The sequence below is a fragment of the Chelonia mydas genome, chromosome 2 (genome assembly GCF_015237465.2).
Source record: "Chelonia mydas isolate rCheMyd1 chromosome 2, rCheMyd1.pri.v2, whole genome shotgun sequence".
In the NCBI taxonomy this organism is placed as follows: Eukaryota; Metazoa; Chordata; order Testudines; family Cheloniidae; genus Chelonia; species Chelonia mydas.
In genome coordinates this window covers 201,727,373-201,745,792 of record NC_057850.1, presented here as the reverse complement: position 1 = coordinate 201,745,792, position 18,420 = coordinate 201,727,373, and the positions used below count along the sequence as shown (strand labels likewise).

Genomic DNA, 18,420 nt, shown 5'->3' with positions numbered 1-18,420 from the left:
CACCTGGGATACAGGAGACCTGGATTCAATTCCCCGCAGAGGGGAAGAAAGAATTTAAATGTGGATCTCCCTCCACCTCTCCCGTGGGTGCTCTAGTCACTGAGCAATTGCATATTCTGATGTGAGTCTCTCCTGTTGAAACTGTTTTACTGCATCTTAAATAACAAAAGAGGGATTGGAGCATGGGCACTGGACCAGGGCTCTCCATCTCCCAGGTGGGTACTCTAATCACTGGCCTATTGAGTTATTCTCACTTGCTCATTCCCTCTTTCCCCCCAGCCCACTACCTGTTTCACTGTGGATAAATAATGAAATAATCAATCAATGGGGCATTTAGAATTCAGCAGGAGTTTTATAGATTGCAGTGGAGCCTAAAACTGGCATTTAGGCATCTACCTTTGCAGATTTAGGCAATGTCTCTGTATCTGAGCCACCACTGTGTAAGACAGAAATAAATCTCTGGGGATATTTCTTCTGTGCAGGTATTCTAAACGAAATTTAGTGTGTGTTAAAGTTACGTGTTAATGTTGCAGTAGCTCTAGATGAAGTTGTTTTATGTCTGACTAAGCATAGCTGCTTTACTGAGCACAAAGTCTTATTTGCACGCTTTATGATAAAAGTACTAGCTGGTCCATGAGTGCATAAAGGGCTAAAGTGATCTTTCCCCTCCTGCTCCCTTAAGTTTTAATAATTCTTTAGCAGTTACAGAAGTTACGCCCGCATTAAGAGGTAACGACACTTACCTTAGGCCAGCACTGGAAGGCTGTAGCTTCTCTGCTGTTGAGTGCTATTAGCATTTCCTTTACCATTAGGAAGACAAGATTTTTTTTTTTTTTATTAAGTATGTGTTACTTAAACTGTTTTCCATGAAAACTAAAGAATGGATCACGGTAAGATGTAAATAAAGTTAAGGGGTACTATAAGGGGAAAATTCAGAAATTGAATATGTACTGTAAGGAATGAAAAGCATCAGAAGATTACATTAAAATATACTGCAAAGTAAATCACCACTTTGTTGTGGAGAAAAAAAAAAAAGCTTTCCAATAAAGACGTGTTGCCCTGCCTAGGTGATGGGCTGGTAGACTTCTCCTTCCACACCTCCTCACATGGAGTTTTTTCATACCAAACCACTGGTTTACTTTTTTTCCCCATGCTGATCCCTCTTGCTTCCTGGAAGCCTACTGCCCCAGTGCAGCCATACAGCTTTGAGCTATGACCTCATTACTTCTTAGTTAATAATTTCACAGACATTCAGGAAGTATTATGCTGGGAAGATTTTTTAATTTGTAGTATCAAGCACACTTAACCTCATCATGTGTCTGAATGGTAGTACACAATAAATACATTTATCCTAACAATTCAGTTTTGTCTATGGAGAAAAAAGTTGAACCTTCTAAAAATTCCATTTTACACTGTGCAAAATCAAGTTTTCAGAAGTGAGCAAACAGCAGCATTTGCAAAAGTGAGGCAGAGAGGAAGACTTAATTTCCCTCTTCAATACTGCAAGTGCAATTCCTGCGCCTGTTGAACAAAAATTTCCTCTGTCCAATTGGGTAGAGAGATATTAATAAGAAATATTAGCTAGATAAGAGTCCTTGCTCACAGATTCAAGCAGTTGTTTTTACATTGTACCTTGGTAACTCCCAGAGCACCTGTTAATAACCTTTTCGCAACAGTGTGGGTCCTTCTTTCAGGAGCCATAATAGATATCTAACATCTAGGACTGTCATTAGGCTCTGAGCAGTTTTAAGTTAACTATCCCTTTAAAAAGTTCCTATGAAGCAGAGCATTTCAATGATTATGAAGAGGACATTTTTGAACACAGGGCATGGGTTGTATCACGCACAATGAAATCAGAATAATCTGCATAAGCCAGGTAAGGCTTTCCGATAGCAGACACTATCGGAGTAGCTGGGACTTTGTCCAGTTTGCCTGTCAGGCTATGAAATCAAAAAAAGCTGCATTGCTAGTTCCCACAAAAACAGATGTCTCCCTACTCAGTCATATAGCTATATTAAATATTGTAGTCAAATTCCCTTGTTTGTTATTCTTTTTGGGGAGAGACATGATGGAGAAACTGCTCTTCTCTTTTTTGAAGAGCTGACCTATGTCAGAACCGCCACACTATTGACTAGTATCTACGTGTATTCTTTAGAATGAAGGAAGCACAAAAACACTTCTTTTTTTAATTGCATGATCAGGAATGACTACAACACATAGAACATGATTGTACTCATTCAAGCCCAATCCAATTTACATGTATTCCCATAAGTTACGACTGCCAAATAAATGTATTATTTAACAACCATCCATGAGCAACATTCTCTAGCTGATGAGACAGATTTTAAGAGGTTTAATATAGTGCATGTAAAAATAGAAAATTTAAAAACCAATCTCATCACAGAGACACCTTCATTTCCTTCTCTGTTGTGAAATAAATAAGGCAGCAGATAACTATTACTTAGAAGTGGCATCTTTGAGATATGCTATCAAGTCTGCCCTCTCTGTCTTCTTCTTTATGCCAGCAAAAATCATCTTTGTTCCTGGGATGTACTTCTTAGGATTTTCCAAGTATTCCATCAGTGTTTCCTCATTCCAGGTGATTCCTAAAAACAATTTAAGTTGTTAATATATATTTATAAGATCAGCCAATTACATATTTGAACTAATTAATCTCCTCAAAAATCACTTATCTAAAGGCAAACATTTTAAATGAAACCAAATATAATACTGATAGAACTACTACCATTAGCAGCTGGATGTCATCTATTGTCTATTAGATGTTGTCTAAAAGAAAAGGAGGATACAGGCTAACATGGCTGCTACTCTGAAACCTGTCTATTGCTCAGTTACCATTCTACACCTTCCATGTAACTTGGAAGAGTAACACCTTAGTTTACCTTTATTCTTGTTTGCTTCAGTGTAAGAGAAGTTCTCAGCTTGGCCAGTCTTCCGTCCAATTAGGCCATTCAGGTTAGGTCCAGTCTTGTGCTTGCCTCCCTTTTCAACTGTGTGGCACTGCGCACATTTCTGAACAAAGATCTTCTTACCCTTCTCAATGTCTCCCATTTTCAATGCTGAAAATGAAACAACACCAAGGTCAGGTCTTTTTGGATGGACTTTAGAAGAGACAGAAAAGCACATGTATATTTTTAGGCGAGGCCGTTCTGGATAGCACCCAGCCCTCTAAAAATCCTGATATAATTTTGCACACCCAACAAGAAAATGAGCAGGGCTTGACAACACTTCTTTTGGTTGCAGGGCTTAGAAGCGACAAAGCTAGTTCTGACTAGAAAACAGCTGCCCGCAGAGCTCTGTCTGGCCCCGAGGAGCAACACAGCGTCCAGGGACCTGTGTCACCGGGGCCCTGGCAAGCGCCCCGCGCAGGGAACGCCGAGGGGGCCGTAAGGCGCTGCCATGGGACCGCTCCCAGCCCCGCCCCGGGGCCCGCAGCGTGTCCGGCGCCACGCGTGGCGCTGAAGGGTCCCGGCCCAGGGCGCCTCAGGCTGACCTTGGCGGGGGCCCCAGCCAGCGGTCGGGCCCAAATGGAAACGGCTCTGCCGCTGGGCCAGTCATCGGGGGGGGCAGCCGGGTGTAATGCGGGAGGCGGACCTGGGCAGGGGGCGCGGGAAGAGCCAAGGTCGGCGCGATGCCGGGATGCGGCTGCTGCGGCCCGGGCCGGACCCGCTCCCCATCCCGCGGGCAGCCCGAGCCCCGCACCGGCCCGACGGAGACTAGGGCACCAGCAATCCCCTTCCCCCACGGGAACCCTCCTCGCGGCACCCACCTGGCGGCCTTCTCCGCCCTCCGACCGCTATCGTCTCTGCCCCACGCTCGCTGTCTGAGCCCAAGGACACGCCGTACCCGACCCTTTGTAGCCGGTGCCACTGCAACCAAACCGCATCGGCATTCGGCCCACCCACTCGAAGCGCTGGCCAATCGGGTGCCGCCATGGGAAACTTTGATTTGTTTCTCTACGGATCCATCAGGACAAACGTCACACAGCGTTTACACCAGGGTAGGTGGCTTCCAAGTAGACCCGGTCTCCGCCTTATTCTCTACGAAATGGCGCATGACGTATGTCAGAATACGTAAGCGGTACGACTAGGAGGGTAAGACCTTTGCGCATGCGTACGATAGTGAGACGCAAAGGTCAACGGAGCAAGGTGAGGCTGCGACCTCAGCCTCTGTCTTGGTAAAGTCACGAGCTGCCTCTTCGCGCGGGCCCCGGGGGAGGAGCCTAAGCAGCGCTGCGAGCCGAGAATCCCTCCTCGCGCGGGGGCGAAACGGAGCGCCCCTTGCTGCGAGCCCCCAGCGCCCGCCCGGCTGCGGAGCGGGCTGCCCCATGCGGCGGTGGGTCAGGGCTGGTCACCTGCACCACGTGCTCCCCGGCCAGGGACCGGAGCCGGAGAGCAGGTGATGTCCAGGCCGGGGCTTGTCTCCTTCATAGAATCATAGAATCATAGAATATCAGGGTTGGAAGGGACCCCAGAAGGTCATCTAGTCCAACCCCCTGCTCAAAGCAGGACCAAGTCCCAGTTAAATCATCCCAGCCAGGGCTTTGTCAAGCCTGACCTTAAAAACCTCTAAGGAAGGAGATTCTACCACCTCCCTAGGTAACGCATTCCAGTGTTTCGCCACCCTCTTAGTGAAAAAGTTTTTCCTAATATCCAATCTAAACCTCCCCCATTGCAACTTGAGACCATTACTCCTCGTTCTGTCATCTGCTACCATTGAGAACAGTCTAGAGCCATCCTCTTTGGAACCCCCTTTCAGGTAGTTGAAAGCAGCTATCAAATCCCCCCTCATTCTTCTCTTCTGCAGACTAAACAATCCCAGCTCCCTCAGCCTCTCCTCATAAGTCATGTGCTCTAGACCCCTAATCATTTTTGTTGCCCTTCGCTGGACTCTTTCCAATTTATCCACATCCTTCTTGTAGCGTGGGGCCCAAAACTGGACACAGTACTCCAGATGAGGCCTCACCAGTGTCGAATAGAGGGGAACGATCACGTCCCTCGATCTGCTCGCTATGCCCCTACTTATACATCCCAAAATGCCATTGGCCTTCTTGGCAACAAGGGCACACTGCTGACTCATATCCAGCTTCTCGTCCACTGTCACCCCTAGGTCCTTTTCCGCAGAACTGCTGCCTAGCCATTCGGTCCCTAGTCTGTAGCGGTGCATTGGGTTCTTCCGTCCTAAGTGCAGGACCCTGCACTTATCCTTATTGAACCTCATCAGATTTCTTTTGGCCCAATCCTCCAATTTGTCTAGGTCCTTCTGTATCCTATCCCTCCCCTCCAGCGTATCTACCACTCCTCCCAGTTTAGTATCATCCGCAAATTTGCTGAGCGTGCAATCCACACCATCCTCCAGATCATTTATGAAGATATTGAACAAAACCGGCCCCAGGACCGACCCCTGGGGCACTCCACTTGACACCGGCTGCCAACTAGACATGGAGCCATTGATCACTACCCGTTGAGCCCGACAATCTAGCCAGCTTTCTACCCACCTTATAGTGCATTCATCCAGCCCATACTTCCTTAACTTGCTGACAAGAATGCTGTGGGAGACCGTGTCAAAAGCTTTGCTAAAGTCAAGAAACAATACATCCACTGCTTTCCCTTCATCCACAGAACCAGTAATCTCATCATAAAAGGCGATTAGATTAGTCAGGCATGACCTTCCCTTGGTGAATCCATGCTGACTGTTCCTGATCACTTTCCTCTCCTCTAAGTGCTTCAGGATTGATTCTTTGAGGACCTGCTCCATGATTTTTCCAGGGACTGAGGTGAGGCTGACTGGCCTGTAGTTCCCAGGATCCTCCTTCTTCCCTTTTTTAAAGATGGGCACTACATTAGCCTTTTTCCAGTCATCCGGGACTTCCCCCGTTCGCCACGAGTTTTCAAAGATAATGGCCAAGGGCTCTGCAATCACAGCCGCCAATTCCTTCAGCACTCTCGGATGCAATTCGTCCGGCCCCATGGACTTGTGCACGTCCAGCTTTTCTAAATAGTCCCTAACCACCTCTATCTCTACAGAGGGCTGGCCATCTCTTCCCCATTTTGTGATGCCCAGCGCAGCAGTCTGGGAGCTGACCTTGTTAGTGAAAACAGAGGCAAAAAAAGCATTGAGTACATTAGCTTTTTCCACATCCTCTGTCACTAGGTTGCCTCCCTCATTCAGTAAGGGGCCCACACTTTCCTTGGCTTTCTTCTTGTTGCCAACATACCTGAAGAAACCCTTCTTGTTACTCTTGACATCTCTTGCTAGCTGCAGCTCCAGGTGCGATTTGGCCCTCCTGATATCTTTCCTACATGCCCGAGCAATATTTTTATACTCTTCCCTGGTCATATGTCCAACCTTCCACTTCTTGTAAGCTTCTTTTTTATGTTTAAGATCCGCTAGGATTTCACCATTAAGCCAAGCTGGTCGCCTGCCATATTTACTATTCTTTCGACTCATCGGGATGGTTTGTCCCTGTAACCTCAACAGGGATTCCTTGAAATACAGCCAGCTCTCCTGGACTCCCTTCCCCTTCATGTTAGTCCCCCAGGGGATCCTGGCCATCTGTTCCCTGAGGGAGTCGAAGTCTGCTTTCCTGAAGTCCAGGGTCCGTATCCTGCTGCTTACCTTCCTTCCCTGCGTCAGGATCCTGAACTCAACCAACTCATGGTCACTGCCTCCCAGATTCCCATCCACTTTTGCTTCCCCCACTAATTCTACCTGGTTTGTGAGCAGCAGGTCAAGAAAAGCGCCCCCCCTAGTTGGCTCCCCTAGCACTTGCACCAGGAAATTGTCCCCTACGCTTTCCAAAAACTTCCTGGATTGTCTATGCACCGCTGTATTGCTCTCCCAGCAGATATCAGGAAAATTAAAGTCACCCATGAGAATCAGGGCATGCGATCTAGTAGCTTCCGTGAGTTGCCGGAAGAAAGCCTCATCCACCTCATCCCCCTGGTCCGGTGGTCTATAGCAGACTCCCACCACTACATCACTCTTGTTGCACACACTTCTAAACTTAATCCAGAGACACTCAGGTTTTTCCACAGTTTCGTACCGGAGCTCTGAGCAGTCATACTGCTCCCTTACATACAGTGCTACTCCCCCACCTTTTCTGCCCTGCCTGTCCTTCCTAAACAGTTTATAACCATCCATGACTGTACTCCAGTCATGTGAGTTATCCCACCAAGTCTCTGTTACTCCAATCACGTCATAGTTCCTTGACATCACCAGGACCTCCAGTTCTCAACCTTGCCAACGTGCATTGGGTTTGGTGAGCTGGTTGAGCCCAGCCCAGGCAGATCCCTGTGTGGCAAGGCTTCCCTGGGTCTAAAAGGGAGTATGCCGGGTTAGCGTGCGGCCAGACCAGCTGAAATCAATGTCGGTGTCTACACACAAAAGTTGCGTTGATTTCACTGTGTTGGGTTAAAGTCACGGCTGTGGTTAAACCAGTGCAACTCTGTGTGTAGACCCAGACTGTGTTTTACATCAGTGCAAAAGGCTGCTAAGGGCTTGGCTACTCTGAAAAGTTAGATCAGTGTAGCTGCGGCTCTCACGGCGTGATGACGGGATGCTTCCTATCATTGTAGTCAGCATCAACACTGACACGGTACACTGGCGCAGCTCCAGTTTAATGGTTTAAGTGTGGACATAGCCTAAATCAGAACTGCAGTTTTTCACACTTGCTCAGCACAGGTCTGAATGGTCACACATGGTGCAAGACAGAGGAGAATCATGGCATTCATTTTCGCATGCTGATCCCTGGCACATTCATGTGAAACTCTGGTGTTATGCTGAGACGAATTTTTTTAAGGATTTTAACAAAAATTGCTTCAGTTCTTTTGAGTTAAAGAAAAGCTTTTTAAAAAGAATTTCTACGATAAAAATAAAAATATTGCCACTCTTCCAAACACAACTCAGAAACAGCTTAACCTTGAAACTCAGTATGTAATATTCACCAAAGAGCATGTCATACCTATGCTTGGAGGCCAAAACACTCTGTATATAAGTGAGGACTGTGCCCTAGGCAGACAAAGAAGAGGGCACTTTTCAATGGATGTCAGTGGGCACCAGGCCACTTCAGAGACTTAGAGCAGCTTAAGACTTTATGCCACTATAAGTTCGTAAAGCAGCTTAGAGGGTGTTTTTAGCCCTTTCCTCTTTTAAGGACCTAGGAAATTAAAAGCAAAACCATTGTCAATACAACATGAAGGTTGAAAAATTAAACTAAAAGGTCATAAGCAGTGTTGCCAAGTCTTGGGATTTTATTGCAGTTTTCGTGGTATTTGGTATCAAGAGAGGTAGCCGTGTTAGTCTGGATCTGTAAAAGCGGCAAAGAGTCCTGTGGCACCTTATAGACTAACAGACGTATTGGAGCATGAGCTTTATGGGTGAATACCCACTTCGTATTTGGTGTATCTCTTGAGGGAAGCTCTGGAATCGTGATTATGTGAGAATCTCAATTTTAATTTAAAAAAAGTTTTGCAGCTCTAATTGTGACAAAAACCTTGAGAACATGACCCATGTGGATCTTAAATATTCAAAACCAGCCAGAATGCAAATAAAATTGATCTAATTTTTTTAAAATCATGATTTTAAAAACCAACCTAGTCAGGGCCAGCCTTACCCATACACAAAGTATGCAGTTGCATAGGGCACCAGGAAATTTGGGGCAGCTGTGTGCTGCTCCAGCCTCTCCTCCACCTCTTCCCCATGGCTCCCGCCCCTGCTCCCCCCCAGCCCCACTCCACTCCTTCCCCAAAGCCCCCGCCCTGCTCCGCCCCCACCCCGCCTTTTCCTGCCCCTGCTCCGCCCCAGCCCAGCCCTGCCCCCACTCCACCCCTTCCCCTAAGGACTGCAGCAGGGGTCAGGCCTGCCCTGCACTCAGTGTGCCGCCGGCTTCCAGCTACACCACCAGTGAGTGCTGGGGGGCAGTTCCCCCTGTCTTTCAAGTCCAAGGCTGGGAGCCAGGGGAGAAGAGCAGAGCAGGCTGGGGCCAGGTCACTCTACTTCCCGCCGCCCCGTGAGTGCGGGGTCGGGCCTGCCGTGCACTCACCAGGCAGCAGGAAGTGGAGCGACCCGGCCGCAACCCGCTCCGCTCCGCTGGCTCGTGCTGGGCGGCGGTTTCCCCCCTGCCCCCCAAGCCTGCTCCTGCCCGCCCCTCCCCCCAGCGGAGGCCTGGGGACGCCCCTGAACCTAGTGATATATTGGGTCCTAAGGCATGATTTTTGAATTGTCATCATCATGATGTTCCCATTACGCTTCTGGTGTTTAGGGCAGTGACGAAGCTCCTTCGCTCCTGTCTGTTTCTGGCAAGTCTTTCAATGGTTCCCCAGCTGTGCCCCAGGTTTTTCAGCTCAGCTTCCACAGCTCTTTGCCATGTTGTTTTTGGGCAGCCTCATTTTTGCTTGCCTTTGGGTGTTCATCTAATTGCTGTTCTGGTGATGGAATCAGTTTTCAGCCAAAGCACATGGCCAATCCATCTCCAATGCCTCCTGTCAATTATGGTGTTCATATCCTCTTGGCTGCACTGTGTCAACAGATCTTGGTTTGAGATTGTTCTGGGCCAAAAGATACGGGGGATTTTTCTGAGGCAGGTTGTATGGAATGAAGACAGTTTGGACATGTCATACTTTCTCATTCCCCAGCATTCTGCACTATAAAGTAATGTTGAAAGTATGCAGGCGTGGATGCACAGACCAGATCTTCACTCTATGAAACATAATAGAACAATGCTTAGAATGGCAACGGCAGTTCTACTTAAACTTCATAGACTTTGAGAAGGCTTTTGATAGTATTCACAGGACCAGCCTATGATGCATTCTGCAGGCATATGGAATCCCTCTCCATATAATCAACATCATCAAAAGCTTTTATTTCAACTTTACATGCAGGATTGATTACAGTGAGCTCAGTTTTGAAGTCAAAACAGGAGTACATCAGGGGTGTGTCATGTCTGCAATCCTCTTCAACATTGCCATTGACTGGCTAATGCAGCGTACAACAGAAGACATGACGTGAGGCATTAAATGGACACCCTTCTCATCCCTTGAAGACCTGGACTTCGCAGATGATCTCGCTCTCCTATCACATATCCAACACCATATACAAGAAAAAACTCGACTCAACACATTCAGCCAGCAAATTGGACTGAAAATCAATGGTAATAAGACAGATATCATGACCTTTAATATTGCCTCACCATCACCAGCACGGATAGAGGATTCTGTTCTTATCAATGTAGAAACATACTTGGGCAGCACCATCAGCCAGGACAGTGGAACAAGCCAGGACATCTGGAACAAAATCAGTAAAGACAAGAAGACCTTCAGGAGCTTAAATACAGTCTGGAAATCATCAAAGTATAACACCAAAACCAAACTCAAGAATGGTAGAGGTTGGCAATGATGGAGATGCAGAAACTTAAGATTCATATAATTAAACTAACATGGCCATGTTACATGCATGCTCTATTTTTGTGATGGGATCCCTGGGGTACAACCTGGAATTGTGGGACCATTGTGCCCCCTTAACTCTCCAGCCTGGGCTGTCTCTCACAATGCTTTGCCAGTGACAAGCAGCAAACCCTTCCAGGCGCTGTTACCACTCAGTCACCAGCATGCAGAGGCACACCCAGCTAAGTTGCATGAATACCCTCTTAGCCACCCTTGAACTACACAGCAAATTTCCTAAGCCCACAGCCTTACACCCTAGAAATATACCATCTTACACTGTTCCAGACCTTTTGAACAGCGCAAGCTTTTTATTAGTATGCCACTTTGCCAAAGGAAAGTGGACATGCACCAGCTTTTCTAACTTGAACAGATTTCCCAAGCACTTTAGACAAACTCACTGGTAAGGATAAAACATTAAATTACATTTATTAACTACAGAAAGAGAGATTTTTAAGTGATTATAAATGGTAAGCATAAAAGGTCTTACTTGGTTACCATAAGAAAATAAAAAGTAAACGCATTCTAAATCCTAAACTTTAGACTAAGCAAAAGTTGAATCAAACAGCTTTTCTTACCTCACTGGGTGTTGCAGGTAGGTTGTAGTTCTTAATACGCAGGCTGAATTTCCTTCTTATCCTGGGACCAGTGTCCTCAGTTCAAAATCTTTATCTCCCCAGCGTTCTTTTCGCCTTCAGCGTAGGCGGGTGACGAGAGAGGTCATCTCATGATGCCACTGTCCGTTATTTTATACTCTGAGTCCATGTCCTTGGAAAGAAACTGTCCCAGGCATGTCCTGGAGGGCCTTGCTGAGTCACAAAGTTGAGCAATCCTCATTGTGTGGTGCTGGCACAACTGTCTCTTATTGGCATAAGAGATGACAGCATCTGCCATATGCTGTTCTGAAACAGTCCAATGCAGAGCATTGTTTCTGGGGGTAGGTTGAAGCCTGAAAGTTATTTTATGGGGTTGGTAATGCTGGTTGGTTAGGAAAATAGCATTATCCCAGAATTGTTTCCAATGTGCCTCGAGTTTGAATGAAGATGCTTTAAGAGCATTAGCCTGATCTCAAAAAGAGTGCAGAAGACCTCATAAAATGATAAGTTCAAATTGGCCATGGTTTGGTTATACTCACAAGCTGTGTGTGTTCTTCTATGGATTTTGTTTGGTAGTATGTATGCCAGAGTGGGCAACCACTGAATAGGTATTGATGTTAATGTTCCAGGTATGATTCTCATTGCTGCATTAGGCTGTGTGTAAGTGGGATGATCGTCCTGCAATTTGTGGAGAACTGTTTTGGCTTCTGTACTCCCCTGGTGGAATCGGATAGTGAAAGTATCTGAGTCCTTGCCCCAAGTCCCTTTACCCAGATGCCTTCCTGACTTTAAGGACTTCTCTTCTATTTTCTCATGTGGCAGAGTCCTCATAATCCCGGTAAGGCTGGCCCAGGATTCCTGGAAGGCTTAACCCTCAATCTCGTCATGGTCACTTAGGACAAGAGCTAGGATGTCCCCACTCTGGGATACTTTCTCCTTACTCGCTACTTCCCTCACCCACTGATCAGTACATTGTTTAAACCAAGTACAATTTATTAAACAACATCAGTAAGCAAAATAAGGGACAAATGGAAAAGGTTAAAAGAACAAATCTCTGCAATTTAAGAAAAGTTCACAGTCTGTTCTGCACAGGTCCCAGGCCTCCTTCCCAGGACCTGGTTGCACTGCAGTGATACTGCAGGTAAGACACCTGCCCTGGGGGTGGCTACATGCCATCAGGTTCTAGGTGGCAGGACCCTTCTCCCCCAGCATTGGCCTTCCTGTCATGTCGGGGCCCTCTTGTCTGGTGATGTCTGCTGAGCAATTGCTGCCCAGGGTCCCACCTTGCTTTCCCCAGCTGCTCACAGTGCTTGGCCCTGGTATTACTTGTGGCACGGCCAGCATCAGCTATCCTGGCTCTGGCCCCGCAGCTCCTCGTTGAAGCTCCGACTTGGCTCACTGTCAGCATGGCTGGTCTCCAATGCTCCAGCTCCCCAGTTCCAGGCTGCTTCAGCTCCGCTCTGCCTCAATGCTGCTGCTGCTGTTCTGGCTCCAGCCCAGCTCTGTCTTCTCTCTCTTTGGGCTGCTGCTCTCTCCTCAGTGGCTGCTTTGCTTCTAGCTCAGCTCTGGCTGCTGCTCTCTCCTTATCTCTGCCCAACTCTGGCTCAGGCAGCTCCAGCTCAAAGGGAGGATGGGCCCCAGGCTGTTGACTCCTTCACTGGCCTGCCTGCTCTGTCAATCTGGCTGACTTGGAACATTGCTCTTTCCCCACTGGCCCTGGGGACTGTCAGTCTTAGGATCCTGATTTCTTTTGCACCCTTTCTCCTGGTATTGGGTGAAGACCAACCAAAAAAGATCCCCTCAAGTTTCAGTAAGTGGCCAACAGCCCCCTTACATGTGCATCCAGAGATCTAGTATATGAACTGCCTGCTCAGACTGGTGTGCAATATTCAGCAGTTGAGTATACCAGTGCTGGAGTCACTGGTTAAAGGGTGTGTGCATCACATAAAGTGTGTGTGCATGTTGTGCCTACAAGTTTTCGGATTGATTTCAATGGACTACTCTCGGTAATGAAGTTAAGCGTATGCTTTAGGAAACAGGCCTAAAAGAGACAAGCCACTTGTATGTAAGAGAAAAACGGGAGGAGTTAAAAAATCCCAAGGTAAATATAGTAGAAATAGGTATATTTCACTTGCAAACATCAGACCCTAAATATGATTAATGAAAACTATGTAGCCCTTTGTTCGATTCCTGCAAACTTTACAATACTTTTGTTAATGCTGTAAATTTAGTAGAAATATCAAGATAAGAAATGGAAACAGAATATCATTGCTTTCTGACCCTGTATAGTGTGTTTTTAGTAAGAACTTTGGATAATGCTTCAGTGGTAAATTGTTGGATTAGATATGTGGGAATTGAGAGGACTGATTGCTGGAGAAACATCAGACAGCATTAAATGCAAATCCTGCACATAGTATGTAGCGTGCTTACAAGAATTTAATGTGTACACTGTGTATTATTTTCCAGAGCTGAAGAGAATAAAGTGGTGGCTTTCCCTGCCAGAATCTGTGTGTCTCTGAATTGTAGGAGTGGGTTAAAATTAATCCGAGTAAATTTACAATGTAGTATTCATTTGTTCCCATTGTCTGAATTTTAGCATCAGTATGGCATTTGTTTATGAAGTTATCATTTTAATTTTTCAACTATTTTCACATTCTAGGTACAACTGAAATACTCCTAAAAAAGGACCCTGACTGTTTTTCTAACACCTCAAATCATTATGCAAGAATGATGTACCTTTTTTTGAAACAAAATTATTTTTACTAAATTCATTTTTTTGAAGGGAAAATAGTGAAATCAAATAAATATGTACAGAAGGTTAGGTCCAGTTACTAATTTAAAAAAGGGAGAAATATATTCACAATCAGAGTTTTTTTTAAACAGAGAACATGTAGCTAAGAGAGGAAGTACAGTTTTGTGGAATTAGGATGGGACTCAGGCAATCTGGATTTAGTTCTCAGCTCTGCTACAGGCTGTGTGTGTGTGTGACCTTGGGCAAGTCACTTCATCTCTGAGCCTTGGGTCACCACCTGTAAAATGGAGATAAGTTTACTTCTGTACCTCCCGGAGATATTCGTTATCATCAGTGAGGTGCTCAGATAGTATGGTGATAAGGGCCGTAGAAGTGCCTAGGTAGGTAATGTATACAGAATGTTATATATATGAAGTACAGTATGTATGGAAATTGGGCACTTTGTTTCTGATACTTACTTATTAATGAATGTGACTAAAACTTCAGCCATTTTGAAAGAGGAGGATTGTGACATCTGAAAGTTGGTAGTAAAAAACTCAACCCTGGAAAGTGTTAAATATCAATGTGTTGAACAGTCACTTTTTTTTTTTCTAGCTGAGGACCCCCTTCCTAACGAAATGGTATTTTTTTTAATTAATGTCTCCCTACCTCACGCTAGGGTACTGAGTAGTTCCTAGCTCAGTATGTGATCAATGGGAAAAATAGGTAAGTGTTGCTTTTGCTTAAAAATAACTCATAGGAGTATCACAGATACTTTACTTTAAAAAAAACAACCCTGCTTCTGTGAAGAGGCCGGCTTATGATTAAATAACACACAGAAAAGTGCATCCATCCTCTGAGCTCTGCAGAGTGCAGCTTTTCAATAGCCAACTCCCATAATTTTATTGTGAGTCTCTCGCTATGTGGTGTCTTTCTTAAATCTCCAGTTCCTGGAATCTATTGATTTTTCTGAGAACCTCTGTTTTCATCTTAAAAAAAAAAGAAAGTATGTTTTTCACCCTCATGGCTGTGGAGAAAAGCTTGGAAACATGAACTCTAAAGACTCAAAAACTCAGAGGGCAAATAAAAAGAATCCACATTAATACTTTTAAAATGCCATGATTTCAGTACCAGTCATGATATTTTCGGGTCTGACCCAAGATTTTTAAAAACTTGGGGTTGGTCGTAGAGTTTTCTGTTTGTACAGCACCTAGCACAATAGGGTCCTGGTACATGACTGGTGCTCCTACGCTCTACGGTAATACGGATATTAAGAAATAATAATCACCAGTGCTCGAGCAGGTCAGATTCCATCCATCAGAGGGCACAATACAACTGCGCTAATTGCAGTTGGCCTACCTTTCTGTATAGCTGGTCAAATCTGCCACTTTTTCAGTCTTCTTTTTAATCATTTTTGCTAATGGATAAACTAATTGGGAATAGGCTGTTCAGACTGTCTCCTGCTGTGATTAAGTGCCTCTGCAGCTCTGTTATGGTCAGAGATTATTATCCTGTCACTCTGTTATCATTTGGTAGCATGTTCTAAAGTAAATCTAAGTAATAGCATTGTAAGTAGTTGTAGCAGAAGAGGTTGGCTGTCAGATTATTCTCCAGGGCATCAACCTACCCAAGAAAAGCTTCAAATTAAGTCTACTTTGTAAGATTTATATGGTTCGGTCTCCTTATGTCATGATATTTTAATCTTATGTAATCTATAAAGCCTTTGTAGTTCTTGTATTAAACTGGCCAAGGCATCAGGGCATTTCTTAAAATAAGAGCACAAGGATGGTGCTATGACTCAGGTTAAGAGTCATTAAAAAAAAAAGAGAAACCTGAAGTTGACCTCAGAATTTTCTGTGAGGCAACCCTGATGACATATGTAGGACAAAGTCCTGTCCCCTACCATGGAGGGCCACAACCCAGCAGAAGTAATGTTGGTCTGCTGCAGAAAGAGGGGTGGTGCAGAATTTGGAGACTTTGTGCTGGTGTCCATACACCCTGTGCCCTGTAGAGCTCCATAGGGACTCCCTGTGTCATGTATACAAAGGGCTTGGAGCTGGAGACTGACCATGTGAGATGGTGGATACAGTCCAGTCACTTGCTGTATGTTAATTCCAAGATTTGGGGCTAGATCCATAAAGCATTGCAACATCCAACTCCTTAGGGCCTGCCGCTCAGTGAAATCCTCAGCCCCAAGTTAGGCAGCCAGACTCACCAAGCATCCTACAGGGGAGAATTAGGTGTTTAAGAAAGGGATTTATTGAGCAGGGAGATGCCTCAGCCAGCCAGTAGAAAATGCCTAGGCAGTTAGGCACCTCCCGCCACTCAAGATGCACAGCTGTGAGGCCTCTCCTGGAAGTTCATCTGCTTAGATAGCCCACACCCTAGCACTGGCATGAGCAAGAGCAAACCGGCTCACTGTAACCAATAGTTAGGTGTTCTCCTGGGACGTGGGAGAGCTGGGTTCAACTCCCTGCTCTAGCCTGCAGATTCAAACATGAATTACTCCTGGGGGAATTCTGTGCGTGTGCAGAATTCGTGCCCCACCCTGCAGATTTATTTGCTTCCCTGGAGAAAAATGACTTTCTGACAGGGAAGCAATGGGAAGCTGCAAGAGCAGTCATGCATCACTTCCTAGCAGAGCAGGTACATCGTTTCAGGCACCCGGAGCAGCTGGCAGAGAAGTAAATCACCGCAGGGCTGTGGACACCCCAGCCAGTGGCTCCTGCCCTGAGCCGGGATCAGCTGCTAGTCCTGGTTGGGCTGGAGGCAGGAGAGGATGGGACTTCCTCTTCCCCTGCAAGGAGTGGCTGCGGCTGTGTCAGACCCACCCCCAGAAACTTCCCCCAGCTGCAGGAAGTTCAGCATCCTCCCCGGCTTCCCGCCCCCATCGCTCCTCAGCTGCACAGGGAGGTCACTGTACGGGGAGCTGCACCCACATCCGCCCAAACCCCATGCAGCTGGACCTCCCATACCCAGACACCCCTGCCAAGCCTCACCCCATACACCCAGAACCCCCCTAGCCCTCCATACCTGAACCCCACCCCCACTGAATCTCAACTCCTGCATCTGGAACCCCCTGCACCCAGACTCCCACCTCCAGACTGCCACCCTTGCACCCAGACCACTCCCCACTGAGCTCCCTGCACTCAAATCCCCACCCTGACGATTCCCTGAGCTCCCACATCCAGACCCCCACACCACTGAGCCCCAAAGAGCTGCACCTAGACACCAACCCCACTCCCCCGGCACCCAGATCCCCTGCTGAGACCCCTAACCACTTTTACCTGGAAGCCCCGGCAGAGTCCCATTGCCTCTGCACCTGGACCCACCCCACCCCACGAGCATCCAGATCCCCCCACACCTAGACTCCCTGTTGAGCTGCCTGCACCCAGATTGTCCCACACAGAATCCTCTCACCCCACACCTGAATCCCCCCATGCTGAACTCCTCCACACTTGGATCCTGCTTGGTTGAGCCTGCCTGCCCCACACCTGGTGCACGTGGCACAGAGGGGCAGGCCCAGGCCTTGTGCTGTGTCAGGATTGGATGCAGCCTCACCACCGAGTCTGCATCCCCGGGGTGGGGAGGCTGCAGGGTGATCTCCAACCTTCATGCAGCCAGTGGCCTGTGCTCCCCACTGCCATGCTGGAGCCTCTGCATTTATTTATTGACAAATAAAACTTGCAGAATTTTAAAATACTGTGCGCAGAATTTTAAAATTTTTTGGTGCAGAATGCCCTCAGGAGTAATGAATCCGCTAGATGAATGCCCTAACTATTGGGCATATACATACACACTCTCTCTCTCTCTTACTACCTGACCTGGTCTCCCTCAACTAACTTCAGATGGTTTATGTGGGCTCAGAGCACATCTACCAGATGGGGCCCTGCAGGTGAGAGAGTTTGAAAATCCTGTTGGGGTTTAGGTATGAGGTAGGGCACTGAGCAGCCAGTAGCTTGGTGGCATCAGGACTTTGGCAGCTTTGCGCTTGCCCACCAGCAGAAATTTAAGCACCTCCATGGTTAGGCGGCAGCTTAGGGGGTTGTTTTTGTGGATCTCAGTGGTGCCTAAATGTTGGGTGTAGGCACTTAAAGTGGCAGTTTGTAGATCTAGTCCATAATAAGACATTTGTGATCAAACTACCTGCCTGGCAGATAGTTTGAGAGTCATGTTTCAATATCATGGCTACAAAATTAACTGCTCATTTTGTCTTGTGAGTCTAGTAATGTGCGAACTGCTATATCAGAAGAGATCTATGGTCCAGTCCTGTCTCTTGCAGTGGTCAATGCTGGATGCTTTAGTGGGCTTTTAAATCTGCCCATGATCAGCTTATAACCTGAAGCGTAAGGCTGATAGCACTTAGAATGTTTATTCAATCTACTAGAACTGCAGATGCTGTTCTTATGCTCCTAGGATTTGTGTCTAATCCTTTTTTGAATGTTGCTAAGCTCTTTGTGTTAATAGTATCCTGAGCAGTAAGTTAAACAAGTAAATTAGTACACAGTTTACAATGTGCTTCTTTTGATCTGATTAATTTCACTGAGCAAAAGGTCTTGTGGTTTCTCATTATAGGACTGAGAATATATTATAGGAATGGCTGATAGGCCTTTTCTATATGAAATATGTTATGTCC

General features: G+C 46.4%; 1 protein-coding gene and 1 long non-coding RNA gene across 2 annotated transcripts; one reads left to right on the top strand and one right to left on the bottom strand.

Moving 5' to 3' along the window:
• Window positions 1-2,172: 2,172 nt before the first annotated feature.
• LOC102937007 (cytochrome c) lies at window positions 2,173-4,069 on the bottom strand. Its single transcript, XM_007071560.4, has 3 exons — window positions 3,788-4,069; window positions 2,901-3,077; window positions 2,173-2,606 (listed from the first exon to the last, which is right to left on the bottom strand). The coding sequence occupies exons 1-3, from the start codon at window positions 3,951-3,953 to the stop codon at window positions 2,458-2,460; spliced, it is 492 nt and encodes a 163-aa protein (XP_007071622.2). The 5' UTR covers window positions 3,954-4,069; the 3' UTR covers window positions 2,173-2,457.
• An 80-nt stretch (window positions 4,070-4,149) lies between these two features.
• Window positions 4,150-8,259, top strand: LOC122464706. The gene is made up of 2 exons (XR_006288984.1): window positions 4,150-4,195; window positions 7,702-8,259. It is a non-coding gene; the product is annotated as an uncharacterized LOC122464706 (long non-coding RNA).
• The last annotated feature ends 10,161 nt before the right edge of the window (window positions 8,260-18,420 follow it).